Genomic DNA, 19576 nt, shown 5'->3' with positions numbered 1-19576 from the left:
TCTCACACCCAACCTGTGAGTCAGTGACATGAGGAAAATGAGCCTCAGGTATGTTAAGAAACGTGATCCAAGGCACCCAGCTAGTAAGCTGAGAACCCAGATTCCCACCTGGGCTTCTGTGACTACGAGCCCTCAACACACGACCTCCTTAAAAAGGCATGTATATAGGGTCTTCATCTCAAATGACCAAAAAAAAAAAAAAAAAAAAAAGGCATAATGCTTTAAGCATGGTCCTTCCTGCCATCCCAGTGTCATGTTCATCTACGTGGGGGTGGTTTTGATTTTATCAATCCACGGGAGGCAGGCTGAGACTGCACCGCTTGTGCCTCTTGAATAAAAGCACCTCCCACATCTCCAAATGCATTTCGTTTTCTGTTGATCCCAAGTGAAGCTCCCTCGTGCACACTGGAGAGGCTGGGGGGCAAAGGTGCATGAGAAGCATTTATATTCCAACACAGCATCTGCTGATTAGAATTCCGTGGTCGATTGTCAAATGCCAACCTGGAGCCAACCTGGAGAGCCCTTTACTTCCCACAAAAAAAAAATAAAAAAATAAATAAAAATAAAAAAATAAAAAAAAATCTTTCGATGCTAAACATGATCATCATCTCTTGAGGAAAGAGCCGGAGGAGGTCGCACCTGGGAGCTGGAGTGCTGACATGAACATCAGCAATGTAAATACAACGGGGCGCTTTATTATGCCACATCCTTTAGCTACCGTCGAGTGGTGAACCTTTAAGTACATGGCAGGTTCAAGAAGTGAGGCTTTGCAAAAAAAAAATCCTACACGTGTAACATCACAAATTATCCAGAGCAACCAGAACAAAAGCTACATGTAAATGATTTAAAAATCAAGTATCTATATGCAAATAGCAGTCTAAAGATAAAACTCCTGCTCTTTTTAAGATTTAGTCATTTGAAAAGGAGGGGGGGGGGAAAACATCATAGTGCTTATAGACACAAATGGGAGCTTTTTAAATTCCCAGCCCCATAATACACCGAAAATGGAGTAAAATGGAAATACTGTTTTCCACCTGTATAGGGAAAACCCAGCTCTTTTCTACAGCGTGCTTCTTTCTTCCTTATGAGCCTCCTTTACTATTCACAAAGAACACTACACCCCTGACATTTCTGGTCACCAAATGTGTGTGTGTGTGTGTGGGGGGGGGGGGGGGGGCGCGCGGGGGGAGAGACAGTAAGCAAGTCTCTGACACCAGCGAGTGTCTGACAAGCTATCTCAATTCTGACACTACCTATCCAGAGATAACATCAGATCCCATAGGTTAAGGGTTCAGTCCACAAGATACTAGGACACACACACACACACACACACACACACACACACTTCAGACACTAGTCATCAGCCGGGATTGTCACTTGTGCTTCTGACCAACTGGCCATAAATTGGAAGTTCAACAGCCCTCTCCTTAGGTTCAATTAATCTGCGGGAGCAGCTCACAGAACTCAGGGAAACAGTTACATTTACCAATTCACCCAAGGATTTGATAGAGGATTCAGATGCACCACCAGGTGAAGAGATACATAGGGAGGGTCCCAGACACAGGGACTTCTGTCCTATGGACTGGGAGTGAGTCATCTCCCCTGTGTGGATGTGTTCACCATCTTGAAAGCTCTCCACAGCTCATCCTAATGGGATTTCACGGAGTCTTCTTCATAGAGGCATGATCAATTATTAACTCCATTTCCAGCTCCTCTCTCCTCTCTGGAGGATGAGGGGTGGGGCTGAAACTCCCAAGCTTCTAATCATGGTCTTTCTGGTGACCAGCCCCCACCCAGGAGCCACCCAGAGTCACCTCATGGGTGCTTTTTCACTTAGGAGCTTACAAGGGTTTTAGGAGCCCTGTGTTGGGGATGATAGTCAACGACAAATACTAAAACAAGAGATGCTTCTAATGCTCTTATCATTTACAAAATTACAACGGTTTTACAAGATCTGTGCCTGGGACTGGGGGCAGAGACCAATATATATACATATATATATATATATATATATATATATATATACACACACATATATATGTGTGTGTGTGTGTGTGTGTGTGTGTGTGTATATATATATATATATATATATATATATATATATATAAAATGATCTCACAGAGAAATGGAAGAAATGGCTGTAATAACATAGTTGATACTTTTTAAGAGTTGCTCTACCCATTTCAGTTGCTAACTGAACAGGAAGCATCACTGGTGAATCCCAGGGTCACATCCTTTGTGTTGTCTGGTCCCAGATCCTCCTCCTCGGAGTAATGATACCCACGCAGACAATGTTCTAAATCTACCAACTGCTTGAATGTTAAACAATTAAATAAAATTCTTCCCTTCGATAAAAAATCCAAGGCTTATACAAAAAAACAAAAAAACATTCACACATCCTTCACTTGTGGAATTGTGAAGGTGAGCTTCCTTTTCAATATCCAGTGTGGGAGCAATTCTGCTGTTGCTCTGAGACCGAGGCAAGGTCCTTCAGGTGGTTCACACCTTGTTTGGAATTTGCCCAGCAAGTTCAAGTTCAGGCTCCCAGGGAAATAACCTGTTAGAATGAAGTGTAAAAATATTCGCTGCTGGCCGAAACCGGTTTGGCTCAATGGATAGAGCATCAGCTTGGGGACCGAATTCGATTCCGGTCAAGGGCATGTACCTTGGTTGCGGGCATATCCCCAGTAGGGGGTGTGCAAGAGGTAGCTGATCGATGACTCTCTCATCGATGTTTCTAACTCTCTATCTCTCTCCCTTCCTCTCTGTACAAAATCAATAAAATATATTTTTTAAAAATATATATTCGCTGCTGGAAAAAGAAAGCCAGGGGGAGAGATGCTTGGTCATCAAGTCTCAGGCTAAGGCTCCAAAGGCCTGGTGTGAATCGCTGTCAACACTCTCCACCTGGGTGACCTTGGGCAAGTCAACTCACCTCCCTCTATACAGTAGGGATGAGTACTTACCCAGATAACTGTGGAGTAAATTGGAGGAGGTAATGCATGTCATGTACTAAGGATGTTGTTTGAGGCATAGAACGCGCTCAGTAAACATGACTTGTTATCGCTACCTTTCCTATTACCCCAATGGACAAAGCATTTTAAGATGAATATTAAGATAATAAAATGAAAACACAAAGGTCCACCATTTTTTAAAAAATAATAGTTGTTCACTAATTCAGTATTTATTGATCATTAACTATGTGCTACATACTGAGGATAAAGTGGTGGGCCACACACAGAAGCTCCGTCTACAATGAGGGAGCTAAAGGATACATTCAAAGAAGGCTGCAAATAGATACCTACTGCAAAGAGTAAAGAGTACCTCAGGGATCCCTTTCTAAGGGAATGATACAAAACCTGAAAGTATGTACAAAGATGACGCGTATGGTCTCACTTGTAATGGTAAAACTTAGAAATAACTTCAATGTGCAATACTAAAGGCACAGTCAAATCAATTATTATAAAACTATTTGATGAAATATTATGCAGTCATTAAAATGCTGGCTTTGAAGTTTGTGTAGTTACTATGCAAGGCATTTGTAATAAAAAATTACTTGAAAAATGCAGGCCATGAAATTGTACTTATACTGTAATTCTGAGGGTTTAAATTTTGCATATGAAAGTCTAGAAGGAAATATGCCAATTTGAGTCATAATGGAAAGATAATGATCATTTATGGCGTATTCGCTGTGTGCCAAGGGATTTTAAGCACTTCTTTACACTATTTCTTTTACTTCTCTATTATTCACATTTCACCTACAAAGATGTTGAGTTTGTATGTACCCTAGGAGGGACAGCCCTAAGATTTAAACTAAGGTTGGACTGACTCCATTAAATATGTGTCAATGCCAAAAAATAAGTTTTTGCTTATAACTTCCTTGCATTTTTCACTTTAAATTACAACTGATTGCTGACTGTGTGCCAAGTCCTGCCCTAAGTGTTTTATGCATATCACTCATTTACTCCTCACAAGTACTCCCTGTAGTAGTTCCAATACTATCCTCATTTTACAGATGAGAAAAGTGAGACTCAGATGCACAGAGCTGATCAGTGCAGAGTATTCTGCTGGTTTCAAGGAGAACTAGGGCAAAAGCACACACCTGGCTCTCTGGGAAATATAATTTTCAACATTTATGTCCAGGTGGTATCTAGTTAAAAACATTTAAAATAAATGTTTAACATCATGTTTAAGGACTGAAAGAGTCTTTGGCGGGGGGTGAAGCAGTTTTTTAATTAAGAAATATTTTGAACATATCAAGAAGTGCACAGAATAGGAAAACCAGAAAAGCCACCATTTTCCTTTACTAAGGAAATTCAGAGAAAAAATAGAAAAATGGTTTAGCTAGACTCTAAGGAAGAATGCTAGGCAAGGAATAAGGGGTCAAATCCTAGGCAGTAAAAAGGATTTAAAAAAATGAAACTGACAAAGAAATATCACTCCAGCAAACTGGGTTCATGAGACACAGGACTGCTTTCTCCTTAACAGGCAGACATCCCAGCCTCCTCCCCAGCACCTTCCTGGTGCCTCAAGTCCCACAAAAAGTGGGCACAACCAATGAGGCCTTTCAGCAAAAGATGAAACTCCCTAGTAGAGTGGGGAAACAGAATCAGAAGCCACAGAAAGAAGCAGGAAGACTGATCCAGGGGAACAGCTAGACACCTCGGAGAGCTGTAGGAGCTGAATCTGCATGCCGCAGGGCTTACCACACAACTGAACTTTAACTGGTGGGTGCACCTTTAAGAAATGAAATTGCCTTTGCCATTCAAGTTGCTCTTCCCAGAATTCTGCATAAACCCAATTGGAGATGTCTTCATGACATTTTCCTGGCCTTGTTGGTCAAACTAAGAGCCTTAATTTAGCACAAAGAGCCTCGCTCTATCTAAACACAATCCTACAACAGATTTGATCCACAAAACATCTGTGCCTCCAATGTACTTAGTCCATGCAATCTGCGGGCGCAGCCTCTATTTTTCTGGTATTTCAATGCAGCCTGTGCAGAGCTATTTCAGTTTTCAATTCTGAGCCTGTCTGAGGTGTATATGCAGTACGTGTAGATTTATGGTGGCCACAAATTCCTAGTTTCTCATCGTCTTTGAATTTAGCACAACAGAGAGTGAGAACAGGCTCAGAAAAGTAATAGGTTGGTTGGAAATTTTACCCAGAATAGAGGAGAGAACATGGCCCCCAAACCTCCAAAGATACCCTGTTGGTTATAAGAAGAGAAGAGCAATAGGAAAGCAAGTATCACAACTAAGTATTAGGGAGACAAGGTCATTTTCTCTATGTTGTGACACGTGTCTACTTCAAAGTCATATGTACATCTAATGGTTATGGAGACGAGTCATGCATTTGTCTTATCTCCCCACCCAAGCTTTTTGGAAGAAAGGATTATGTCCTCTAGATCAAGGAGACAAAGTGTACAACGGTTAAGTGGGTTGGCTCTGAGGCCAACCACCTGGAATTCTAGCTTTGTCACTTATTGGCAGCCAATAAATAGACACGTGTCACAACATAGAGTAGGATTTTAAATGAAATTGTTACAACCTTACCATATGCTAACCATCCCCTCATACTAACAAGTATTTTATAAAAGTATATTTCTTCTTTTTAAATAGTTTATTGCCACCTCAAGCCTTGAAAGTCTTGAATCCATACTTACCTTAAACTCCTGAATTTTTGTGCAGTATTAAAGACTACTTGTTAAACAAATTTTTTAAATTTTGGTATTTACACATTGGGAGGAAAGAGGGCAGGCTGAAAGAAATCATACAATGTTAGAATGAAAATGATCTCCTCGCTTTACAAAAAATGACAGTGAAGTTCAGAGCAACTAGTTCATGCAACATGGCCATTAGCATGTAGACAAAGTATGTCCAGAGCCCAGAATCCCTGATTCCTGACTTGCTCGCTCCTCATTGCACTGTGTGGAGACAGGATGTCCTGTCACTACCCAGATAGTGACACTGTGCTCAGGAAACCAGTTCTGTCATTTCGAGTAAGAGCTTAACATCCCAGTTTTCATCTGGTTTCAGAGAAGACAAAGTCCCTGCATTTTACTTGGCTGATTTAAGGGATTCCAAAAAGCTTTATCACTGAGCAGTCCATTATAACACCCATGAATTCAAATGAGCCATTGGGGGATTTCGGATTCCTAAGTCTCATAGTCAAGCTAAAGGCATGGATTTAAATTCAGTGAGAGGAACAGAATACTCTGTTTTACCGAGATGTTTTCACTGCAAAGGCTACATTCCTCGGGACTAAAACTCTAGAGGTAACAGCAGGATGAGCTGAGAGGATGGAGGGGAGAGTAGAATATATTTTAAGAAAAAGGACAGGTAATATTATTTAACTGATCTACAAATAAATTGTTAAAAATCAGAACTCTTGGTAATATCCTCACAGCATCTAATGAATAAATATTGAGTAAATCAATCTATTGGAGCACTCAAGAGTGGAATTAAAAAGTATTATCCAGAGAGGTAAATAGAGAGCTGGGAAATCCACCCTCAGGACCTGGAGGGACAGAACATATTTCATCCATTTTTTCAAGTAGTTCAAGCAATGGAGAGAGTCTTAGAAAACTTCATATAACAAGGCAGGAAATAAGTCTCTAGTATTTAATTGGCAGAATCCTCCACTGGTGTTCTTATGTCAGATTGTGACTTTTACTTATTCTTTCAAATGACTTTTCTTTGCTCTTTTCCTTTATCTTGGACTTTTGGGGTGTTGAAATATCCACTCTTTTTTAGGATTGTGACAACCATGCACATATATGGACTAGACGTTCAATTCACAGCAAGGACCTGAGCAGCTCAGGACAACTAGCCCAAGGTAACACAATGAAAAGAGTTAGTTTGCATATTCACTCCTGATTGGCTGATGGTCATCACAAAGGTCTGGTCAATTTGCATCTTTCTCTTTTATTAGTGTAGATATATATATTTTAAGTTTGTAGGAGAACTGGGGTCAAATAACTACTTAATGACAGAAGTATTAACTTCTAATGACATTCGAGTAGAAATCAGCAGACTAAAGCTAACCATTTCATTTTTTCTTCACAGCAATCCTGTGACAGTAAAATAGCCCTGATTTCCTGTCAACAAATGGAAATTCTAAGAGGTCAAGTCATTTGATCACGTCATACAGCAAGAAAACTGGTAATACACACAGTAAGCTCACAGTGGAAGCTATAAATTGGCAGAATTCTTTTGGGAAGAAAATTTGGTGATATGTATCAAAGATCTTAAAAATGTGCTTTAATCTAGGAAGCTACCAGAAATATATACAAGCATTTATAGTCACAGATTTATCATATTATTTATAATAGTGAAAAAATAGAAATCAACAATAGGAACTATTATGAAAATGGAATATTATGAAGGTATCAAATATCAAAAAGTATGTTTTCAAGGAACATGCAATGAACAGGAAATGTGCACAATATGTACACAAATGACAAAGCTGGGCTAAATGAAAAAAATGATCCAACTTTGTTATTAAAAAGATGTACATATACATACATATGCAAATATACATAGATACATAGGTTATACCAAAAAGTCAAAATGTGCATATACTGAGTATTATGACTATAGATTTAAAAAAATTTTTTAAAATAATTTTTAAAAGAAACAATGTAAACTTGACTTATACTGATTCTATCTAAATTGTCCAAATCAGTACTAATAAGACTATTTACTTATAAAAATATGCTTTTTTATCAGAGAACTCTAAATGCTAATAATCTCTGGAGTTCTTCTATGTACCAGGCATGTTTCATCTATGTATCCTCACTTAATCCTTAAAATAACTCTGTGAAGTAGGACTATTATCATTCCATTTTACAGATGAGAATATTGAAAGTACTCGATAGGAAATGTGATACCTGGGATATGCAAAAACCAGATCATGGACCAAGGGGCCCAGCTCTAAAATTTCACATTTAATCTCTATGTTAAATATACAGTCAAAATCTAATTTCATATTAAATAATCTTTGTAAAGGCAGAACATGCTAGGCTTTTAGTTCAGGAGTTGGTATGTGAGTATTAGGATGTCTATAATTAGCTTCAAATTATTTCGGCACATTCAGTATAACACTAAGGTTCATGTGTTTACAGCAGTTAGTCAGTTGCCCTAATGCAGGCTACATACTATGTAGCTATGAATGCTCATTGGCTATGAGCATTTTAATGAAAAACCTCACTCTCCAGAAACTTAACTTTATCCATGGTGACACTAGAGATTTTTATAATTAGCATAAGGAATGTTAAAACTGTGAAATTGTACTGGTAAAATGAGAGGCTTGCTAACCAGCATAATGAATGCTAGAAATGGACTCTCAGTAATTTAATTAGTGTGACTTAAGATGTGGAGATTAGCTTTACATTCTAGAGACATACCCATCCTTGCAAAATCAGGCTGTAAGACTCTATCTAGCAAGCCCTTCACCCTCAAACTTTAGGAATGCCACCCACAATGCCACATGTCTAAATGGTCCTGGGGCCAGCCACTGGGTCAGAAGATTCTGGCTGCCTGATGCTATCTGTAAAACAGCCTCTGAACCTTGCCTTTGGAATACTGTCAGGTCTAGCTTCAGAGAACAGTTCATGCGGTTTGTGGTCAGAGTACCCAAAAAGACAGACTTAATAGTTAACTTACACAACAGATAAACTATTTTATGTCTACTTGGGAAAAAATGATTAATGAAAGGTCTCTGTGTGTTGCAGCTGAACCTCATCAACCTTCAATGATCATTTCCCAATATGGACCAAAAAAGAGCTGAACACCTGTGTATGCAACTTAGCATACCATTGGCTCAGGTCAGACTGGCAGGCAGTTCTGACATAGTTCCCAGTGATCCCTGCCTCCTCGTATTTATGTCCTTGTATACATATATATACAAGTACGTTCAGGCTCAGGGAGTTATCTTCCACTATTAAAATGGATTTTTGTAAGGCTCAAATAAGCACACACCCCAAGGGAGCATGTTCAGATCTCTTTAGCAATAGCATGTCCAGACCAGACCTTTTTCAAAGACGAAGTTCAAATTGTTTGACTTGCCTGCATTGATTGCTTCAGCGACAAATATTTCACCTGCTGTTGCATTCAATCTTTCTCTGCTTCATCCTCCCGATCAACACAAAAAGAATAATGACCAAACTAATAATGGGGCTTTGCCAGGAGAGTGGCTGAAATAACAAATTATTTTATCACACATTGAAAATGCATTTCCCAAACTTAGGGTGGGGGAAAGAAGCAAGCCTCTATGCAAGTGCATAATGAGAGCTGTGCATTTCCCAGGGTTTGTAGTCAGCTCTAATTACTCAGACAACTGGGTGAAAGAGGACCTTTGCATGACAAGGTTGACCCCATGATATATCTTTTTTAAAGTGTATAACATTTTTTTTCAATTACAGTTGATATTCAATATTATTTTGTATTAGCTTCGGGTGTACAGCACAGTGGTCAGACAATCATATACTACAAAGTGTATTGATGATATTTCTAGTGCCCACCTGATACCATACATAGCGATTACAATATTATTGACTACATTTCCTATGCTGTAGTTTATTATTTTGTAACCACCAATCTGTACTTCTCAATCTCTTCACCTTTTTCATGCAGTTCCCCAACCTTCCTCCCTCTGGCAACCATCTGCATCTAACCCATGGTATCTCTTGAACCCCTCCCAGAAAAGTAAACTATGGGACTTGCAAGAACCACACAGAGTTCACCTAAAAGTCCTTTTGATTTTGGTTTGGAATTTTGGGGGGGATTAGGAGGGTGGAGGATGAATGTTTTGTTCTGAGTTGGAAAAATGGAGGCCAAAACTCCAAAAGATAGTTATACCCAACTCAGCACAAAGTATGCTTTCTCAATGGGGTAATATCGAAATAAGGTGACAATTTGTTCATGTGAGTAAAAAATATATAACACTTTTTGTGTACAAAGCAGACATCATACAGCATATAAACAGATAATCAATATATCTAGGCATTAAAATTTCATGGGGGGGAGGGAGATTAGGAAAAAAATGTCTTTGAAGGCTCCTAGGAAGAGGGGGTGATGATGGAAAAACCGTTGAGCAACATTGGTCTAAGAAATGCCTTCCCAAAACTGAGAAGCACCTGCAGAGCCATGCCTGCCCCAGGAAAGGCCTTGATCTCCGTTTCCTTCTCTGAGGATCCCTGAGGTCAGGCTTGATTCTGGCCTAGTGCCTCCCCTCCTGGCTTCTCAGTCATTGGCCATTCCCCTGCGCTGCAGAAATGTGTGTGAAGCCTTCCGGATGTCCCAGACTGCCACCTTGCTAGTACCTATTCTCCTTCACATCTCCCTCCCTTTCCCTGATCTGTTGGAATGTGCTTGCTTATCTCGGGGCACATTAAAATGCACATTTGGCACCCAGAGTGCTACTTGTGTGTGGTGGCACTTTTTCAATACTTCCGGCCCATCTGGGTTAAAACTGTCCACCAGAAGATGAAATCAGGACAGAAAGACAGAGACTGTGATGAGTCAGGAGACAGACAAATGCTCCTGAGACTGGGGAAAGGCGCTGTCAGGCACACTCAGTAGTGTCAGCAGCAGGGAGTGGAGTATGTAAAGTACTCTCTTCTGTACAGCCTTGATAAAAATACGCAGTCATGCTATGCCCCATTATGTCATGGGCAAAGATAGATGGCTATCCTGAAAACAAACTTTCAAGCAGTTCCTCAAAAAAAAAATTAGATATAGAATTAGCATATAAGCCAGCAAAAGAACTGAACATAGAGATGTGAACAGATATCAATATACCGTGTTCATAGCAGCATTATTCACAATAGCCAAAAGGTAGAAGCAACCCAAGTTTCTGTCGATGAATGAGTAGATCAACAAAATGGGGTATATACACGCACAGTAGATTATTTGGACTTAAAAAGACAGGAAATTCTGGCACATGGTACAACATGGATCAACCTTGAAAACATGAGGCTAAGTGAAATAAGCCAGACACAGAAGGACAAATATTGTAGGATCCTAGTTGTGTGAAGTACCTCAAGTAGGTAAATTCATAGAGACAAAAAGTAGAATGGTGGCTCTGGCCAGTGGCTCAGTTGGTTGGAGTATCATCCATATAACAGAAAGTTGCAGGTACAATTTCAGGTTGAATCCCCACTCAGGGGTGTGTATAGAAAGCAAATGATTGATGTTTCTCTTTCACATCTCTCTCTCTCTCTCTCTCTCTCTCTCTCTCTCTCTCTCTCTCTCTCTCTCTTTCTCTCTCTCTCTCTCTCTCTCTCATCCTCTCTCTCTAAAATCAATAAAAAGACACATCCTTGAGTGACAATTAAAAAAAAAAACACCATAGAATGATGGTTGCCAGGAGCTTGGAAGAGAAAGGAATGGGAATTTATTTGACTAGAGGCCCAGTGCATGAAAATTCATACACTCAGGGGGCGGGGGGGGGGGGGAGGGGGGAGTGTTCCTTCAGCCCATCCTATGCCCTCTCACGGACCAGGAGCCCTGCGGGGATGTCCAACTGATGGGTTAGGCCTGCTCCCCAGTGAGCAACCTGCCCGCCCATCACCCCTCTCCCACCGCTCATTGCCACTGCCCCTTCCCCAATCACTGTCCCCTCCCTTTGCCCACTGGCACCTGCCTTGGCACTGCCCACTCCCCACCCCAACCCCTGCCAACTGGTCGTTCCACCATTTGGTCCATTTGCATATTAGGCTTTTATTATATTATATAGGATGGGTCCAGAGTTCTGGTTAGGATAATGACAAAGCTGTAGAGATGGATGGTGGTGATGGCTGCACAACACCAAATGTACTTTGTGGCACTGGGCTGTAGACTTAGGTATGATTAAGATGGTGAATTTTATGTCATGTATATTTTACCATAATAAAAAAATTAATATACATTTTAATATCTTTCTTAATATAGAGATATTTTCAAAACAAGAAGCACAACAAATCCATAATCCATTAAAAATTTTTAAAAAAGGATATGTCATTATAGTAAAAATGCCAGAAATGCCAGCCAAACACACCCTCAACAGCATTTAGGCATCTGGAGTCAGGGGCTCTGCAAGAGGTCACTCTGTAGCCAATCAAGGGCTCTTGCAAGTAACAACATCATGGCCCCTCACTTCTCTGGTCAATTGTAAGTTCTTCCACTGTGACTGAGCTCCTTGCTGCTGTGGGCTCTGCCCCATCCTTAATGGACACCACACATCTCCTCACACATCTTGCCCCACACAAGCGGCTGGATGCAGAGCCCATGGATATGGCAGAGACATCACATCCCACCTCTACCACCACTGAACAGCTATGGTGTAGTCACCAAGAGCACACTCTGGAGTCAGACAAGCTTATGCCTGCCTCAGCTGACACCCAAAGTGTTTGTGAAACTGAACTTCTGAGTTTAAAATCTAGTGTGTACGCATATGAATTTAAGGAGTAAAAGCAAAGCAAGACAAAAATGTAATCATAAAAATAAAGTATAAAAAAGAAGCGAGTGAGTAGGATTTTGTTTCTAATTTGTAAGAACAAAGAGAATATCTTATGTATATTTTGACCCTGTTCTTCAATACTGAAAGTTTTCAAGAACTATTTTCACACCTCTCAGTGAGAATGAGTTAAAATCCCCACATGTGGACAACTAAACCTAGGATCAGGGGGGTGAAACAACTTGTGCTGCATCACAAAGACAGTGCGCTCTGCTGGGCTGGAAGTTCAGAACTGCTTCTATTTGTTGACCTGAGTACGAAGGGGCAATCCCCATTCTCCTACCCATGTATTCACATTCCAAGAGCACATGGGGACCGAATCACGTACAAAAGTCAGCACTACTGTCCAGAAGGCCCCTGATCAATGGGCCACCTGTGGAGGGAGAAGAGAAATGCAACCAAGTCCCCAGAGGCACAGAAACACACGTGACCTCAACTTAGAGATCTGTGTCCAGGGCTGGCTTTTAATTTACAAACAAAGGGACATAAATACTGTGAGTGTCTGACTTTGCTCTTTCTGGGGGGAAAAAAAGATATCAGATCCCACCTTTACCACCACTCAACGGCCTTAGGGATAAAGTTCTAAAGTGAAAATAAAGTCACCTGAAACACTCGTGGTGACCTCCGCAAAAGCCACTTATGCAGGCTCAGCTGTGAAGGCTTTATCAGGAAATCAGGCTGACACTGGAAAATATCACCACTTGAATAAAAGGTAAAAGACACTTAGGCATGAGTGGCTCCTACACTTGAAAAGCTAATTAAACGAGGCTTCTAAAAAAAAAAAAAGAAAAGAAAAGAAAACTTGGAAAAAGCTGGCAGAAAAGAATATAGTCATACTTCTGAGCATAATGAGTGAGATTACAGAGGAATCAATTGGCTTCCTCACTTTAAAATTGGTGTCCCCTGATTATTTCCAGACAGTAGTCATCAGAAACCAACTGGAACACTACTCATTTCTATGGAAATGTACAGAGCGCTGTCCATGGTACTATGTGCTGAAGGGAACTAGAACTAAGGTTAATAAAATCCCCTCTCTGCTTTCAAGAGCATGAAACAAACGTACTGTGAGGCCAGAGACCTGGGGGAGGGCAGATATTCCCCACTCCTCAAAAGCTTGCACTAGGCCAGGCCACTTCTGATAAAATGGAAAAGGTAAAACTTATCGATAAAAGATAGGGATTTGAGTCCAGACTCCACCCCCTGCTAGACCTATGATCTTGAGGGGATCCAGTCAGCCCACACATAACACAGTGCCTAGCACAAAGCAGGTGTTCAATATGCACTTGTAAAGGAAGGAAGCGGGCAAGCAGCCATGCACATATTGGGTGCACTTATCTCTTCAAGACATTTCTCATCAATAAAATGGGAATAATAATGCCTACTTTATGTATCTCACAGGATCAAAATGTACAACCACTGTATGCCTACTTGGATTAATCAAACATTATTTATTTATCCAAAGCAAGGATTGGCAAACTATAGTCTAAGATAGTCCACACGCTAAATCCAGCCCATTACCTGTGTTTGTAGGGTTCATAAGATAAGAACAGTCTTTACAAATAAACATTTACAACCAATTTGATAGTAGGAAGAATTAATTTTTTTATTCCAGATCAGCTAAATGTTATATCACCCTCAAAAATATTAATTCCATTCTTCTAAGAATTATGTTCTTAGTAGAGCTATATTACCAAAAAAGTATACTCAATTACTGTTATTATATTTGTAATAAAATGTGTGCAAATTGGTTTCTCTCTTGTTATAAAACACCTACAAAATAGCTCAATTTTGCCTCTTGGCCCACAAAGACTAACTTCATCTTTTTCTTTTTTTTAAATATACTTTATTGATTTTTCACAGAGAGGAAGAGATAGTTAGCTAGAAACATCGATGAGAGAGAATCATCGACCAGCTGCCTCCTGCACACCCCCTACCAAGGATGTGCCCACAACCAATGTACATGCCCTTGACCGGAATTGAACCTGGGAACCTCTCAGTCCGCAGACCGACGCTCTATCCATTGAGCCAGACCGATTTCGGCTTCATTTGACTCTTTACAGAAGACAAGTTTGCCACTCCTGACCTAAACAACGTCCAAGAAATCAACTCAGGCAGGGACATGACACTGAAATTATTTTTCTCATCAGCCTTATTATTTTTAAGAGTGTACTTTTGTGGAACATGGGGCTTTTTTACAAATGCATATTTTGCAATACAGCAGAAAAACCCACAATAATTTCTAAATAAGCAATGGTCAGATCTTTCAGAAACTCAACTACCCTCATCATGCCCAGGCTGAAACAGGCTAGGCCAGTCTGGACAGAAGCTAATCTGGGCCAGGAGAACATCATAATCTCAGCAATATTTAAGTGTTTGGTACTGACTTGTCTATGGATACAACTCAGTACCAAACACTCATTCATCCCTCTCAGTCTTCCAGACTAATGCATTGTGGTTCAGGCTCATTCTTGAACCTAGGCTTGCAAACTAAAGACAAAGGTCCATTGTCTGTAATATCTTTGGGTGTCATAACAATAGTCCTCAGACCAGCCAGTAACATATGCACAAGTTTTGAGTAAATCCTGGGAATAAGTGATTATGCTCATAATTACAATTAAAAATAACAAAATAATATCATAAATAACACACTATAAATAAAATAAATATTAAATAATTCAAAACCACTGCAGAACACCTGCAATAGGCATATGAAGATGCATGCGTTAGACTTTGCTACAGGCAAGAATACAGGACATATGAATCTCATGCGATACCATATTGGATTAAAAACCAAATTGCTCTACTTAAAACAGGTACATAGGAACCCTGAACACCAAGGTGGCCTCTGAATCACCTTCCTGAAGCCTAAGCTCCCCAGTTATGGAGTTTGAAAACCACAGTAATGGACAACAGGGAGCTCCGGATTTCTATGTCTTCTTCATCCCTAATATCAGGGCAAAATTATAGCTTTCTCAAAGATTTGCAAGGAATAAATAAGTAAAAATTCTTTTTTACAGTGAGTAGCACACAGTAAGCACTCAATAAATATCAGTTATTATCTTATAAATTAAGTAGTTGTCATCATATTGTATATACAATAAATATAATTATTCTTTCTGATTCTTTCTCTTAATTAGACTACAAGTATTCTCCATATGACCACATACTCTTCACTGGTATATTTTTAATGTAATGGAGCACAGATAGTATTTTAGTTTTACTCTGATTTGTATTTAGATAATAACTAGAGGTCCGGTGCATGGATTTGTGCAACTGGTGGGGTCCCTCAGCCTGGCCTGTGGGGATAGAACTGAAAGCAGCTCTCCCACATCCCCTAAGGGATCTCCAGATTGTGAGAGGGGGCAGGGCAGGCCAAGGGACCCCACCAGTGCATGATGAGGGCCAGGAGAGACCACAGAAGGGCTCCAAGGCTGAATGAATTAATTTAAATTTTTTATAATCAAAAATAGTCTACAAAGGAAATAAAGCCTATCTTCCCCAGTCCTAATCAGCCGGACCCCAGCAGCAAGCTAACTTACGGGTCAGAGTGTCTGCCCCTGGTGGTCAGTGCATGTCATAGCGACTGGTCGAATGGTCAAATGGTTGGACACTTAGCATATTAGGCTTCTATTATATAAGATTAGTGAGAGTGATTATTTTGGCATATATTTGTTTATGAACTGTATTTTTTTTCTTCTTATGTATGCATAGGAGCTTTATTCAAGAGTCCAATGGGAATATCCATGGTTTCTTAGAATTATTAATGTTGGTTCCAAATGAAAACAAGCTTACCTTTTGGGCTCCCTGTCTTAAGAATGTGCTGGCAAAAGTTTCCAAAATGCAGTTGAGAAAGCCAGCCCCTGTGATTGTAATCCTGCCTCTTTGAATGAACTCTGTCCTGCAAAAAATAGAAGTATAATTTTTTATGTCATTCTACATTCAGATATTTAATCCACAGGTATTTCCAAAGCCTAATTACCACTTATAATCATCACAAAATTATATCCACAGCAACTCAATAATTGCCTGTTACAATAAAATATTTCATTAAAGACTTACAGATTATATAACAGAAGCCACAGTCTTATTCAAACTAGAGAATACTTGTTTCAAGTTGCTAGGATAGTAGATTTTAAAATTTCTCACCATCACCAAAACAAAAGGTAACATTTTGCATTATGCACATATATCAAATAATTACATTGTACATCTTAAATTTACACAATGTTATATGTCAACTACATCTCAATAGGATATTTTAAGAGTGTAATTTTGTGGAACATGAGGCTTTTTTACAAATGCATATTTTGCAATACAGCAGAAAAAAACACAATAATTTCTGAATGAGTGATGGTCAGACCTTTCAGAAGCTCAACTACTCTCTTCATGCCCAGGCTGAATGAATTAATTTAAATTTTTATAATCAAAAAGAGTCTACAAAGGAAATAATTTCTCTACTTAGATTTTTATGGAAAGGAGATAGAAACCATGTCCTCTGTGTGTGTGTGTGTGTGTGTGTGTGTGTGTGTGTCTGCATATATAAGCACATTTACTGACACTAAGAAAAATGTTCAGAGAAAACTATGAATCCAAAAAGCTGTGATTTTAGTAACAATAATTACTAACTTAATTAATTAGACCTTTTCTCCAATCCCGATAGTTATCTAACAATTAATCAGGGGTCCTCAAACTTTTTAAAGTGGGGGCCAGATCACGGTCCCTCAGAGAGCTGGAGGGCCGGACTATATGAACTACTACTAATTCCTACTGTAACACCTCGGCTGCGCTCACTGCCCAAAAAACCTGGCGGGCCGGATCAGACCCCTCTGCGGGCCGCATGTGGCCCGCGGGCTGAAGTTTGAAGACCCCTGAATTAGACCTTCTCCCCAATCCTTTTTTTTTATCAGTAGACTACATTTAGATCATACAGAAAAACAAAGCCTTCAGAACACTGTCTCCTCTCTCTTTCTCTCTCTCTCTCTCTCTCTCTCTCTCTCTCTCTCTCTCTCACATACACACACACACACACACACACACACACACACACACACACACACATACACAGTTATCCTAGCCAATCCAATATAAATGGTCTAGGCAAATAGTTATAATCTAGGCAAAGCAGCTTCCACCTCTTAGATTTAAGCCTATTTAAAATTATTTGCTCATGTGACACTAATCTTTCCTGTCTTTATTCCTGATTAGTCAGAGTAGAATTTAACAGTGATTTTAATACTTAAAAATAAAACGTTGTGCAGTCTTACTCTCTTGGGATAGGTGCACTCTTCAGTCCTCAAAGCAATTATAGGTGAGGGATTAATAAAAGTCTCTCTTACATCACATTCTAAATGATATTTCTTTTCACCCATTTTGGGAGAAATGCGTGCTCAGAAAAGCATGCTCAGAGTTTTCCCACATACGGGATAATAACAGGACAGTGAAGCGGGGTCCTGCCCTTGCCATCAACGAGATAAGCGTTTATTCCATTATATTTCAAGATTGCCAGAGAGGAAAATGCTGCAGTTTCTCTAAATAAGTCACTGACAAAGCACATCAGATATTTGCTTCTTACTACACAGAGCTAACCTAAATCCCTCATGTTAGAGAAGCCTCCATGTAAGTTCCTGTGCAGGTTACACAACAATATACAGTTTAATTTCAGCCCTTTTTGAGGAAGGAGGAGGAGGAGGAGGTGGAAGAGGAGGAAGTGGAGGAGAAGAAAGAGGAGGAGGAGGAGGAGGAGGAGGAGGAGGAGGAGGAGGAGGAGGAGGAGGAGGAGGAGGAAGGATGAATAGATGGATGAATGCACGCACAAACAGACAGCTAAAATATTAACAAGAAAATTTATGGGTGAATTATATATGTTACTTATTTACTTTGTTCTTTTTACTAATTTTCTATAATAAATATCTATTACTTGACAATCACCAAAAATATTGATAATAAGACCCTGATGACCACTTTGATATAAGTAAAAATTATTCTTTAAAGGCTCTGTGCTACCAAGAACCATTTTCAACACAGGAGTATGCTAACTTCTGGCTTCTCCTTCACTTAAAGTCTCCTTAATCACCTGATGGCTTCCCTTTTTCCGCCCTATGTAACCTTAGTTCTTTGTGCCTTTGGCCCTAAGGCGTTCTCCCATGCCTAAGCTTGACCTGTTCTGTTTCCCTCAAGAGACATAGGAGATTCAAGTTTTCTTATACCTGTCTTTTATCTGTTAAGCCTAAAGGAAGGACTGCATCTCCTTTATGATGTAATATACCTGGGTCACACCTACTCTTCAAAAAACTGCATAGTAACAGTGTATATTTTCTATCAGATGTTATATAATCTTCTGAGGTTGTTCCTCTTAAATTTGCTCTATTTCTTACTGAGAAAACTATGATAAAAAGAAGCTAAAGAACTTGCCCAAGGTCATATTGACCTTATGTCAGGCAGATTCATTTTCTACCGAAATCTCAAAACTCCAGTCCTGCTCTTACCTCAGTTAATGACATAAGCATCCTCCTAGTCTATGCCCTTAGAAGTCTCAGCAGCATGTTATATGGTTTTCTTTCCAATCAATCCATTCAATCAGTTGACAGGTTGTGTTTGTTTTCTTTCTAACATCTCTCAACAGTCAATGTCATTCTCTCCCTTGTGACTGCCAATGGCTGAGTTTCAACAAATGGACAGCTAAAATATTGACAAGAAAATCTATAGGTGAATTATAGGTTGTATTTATTTACTTTGCTCTTTTTACTAATTTTCTATAATAAATATGTATTACTTGCCAATGTAAATAATAAATAATTTAAATAACTAGAGGCCAAAATATAAATAATTAGAGGCCCAGTGCATGAAATTCATGCACGGGTATGGTCCCTAGGCGTGGCCTGCAATCAGGGCCAACTTCCCTGGCTGCCCACCACCAGACCCACCCCTGCCACCACCCACCCCAGGTTCCCCTTTCACCATCGGGTGATCAGTGCCTGATGGCCAGGGGAAGGGACTGAGAGGTCGGCTGTTCCCACCCTCTCTCCACCTCCACCCCCACCATGGGTTACCCTCTGTGTGGGAAGGTGACTGGCAGGGCAGG

The 19576-nt window shown here is 39.9% G+C and overlaps 1 protein-coding gene across 2 annotated transcripts in view; it reads right to left on the bottom strand.

The window, feature by feature from the left end:
• The window catches only part of PRELID2 (PRELI domain containing 2), a 54927-nt gene that overhangs the window by 12344 nt on the left and 23007 nt on the right, over positions 1 to 19576 (bottom strand). For both annotated transcript variants that reach the window (XM_084883181.1, XM_084883182.1), the window contains exon 5: positions 16288 to 16393. In XM_084883181.1, the coding sequence (XP_084739307.1) occupies positions 16288 to 16393 (106 nt within the window). The remainder of the gene's footprint in view (positions 1 to 16287; positions 16394 to 19576) is intronic.

Source organism: Pipistrellus hanaki (assembly GCF_964339955.1).
Source record: "Pipistrellus hanaki genome assembly, chromosome: 5".
Lineage (NCBI taxonomy): Eukaryota > Metazoa > Chordata > Mammalia > Chiroptera > Vespertilionidae > Pipistrellus > Pipistrellus hanaki.
This window is presented reverse-complemented; position numbering and strand designations above follow the sequence as displayed.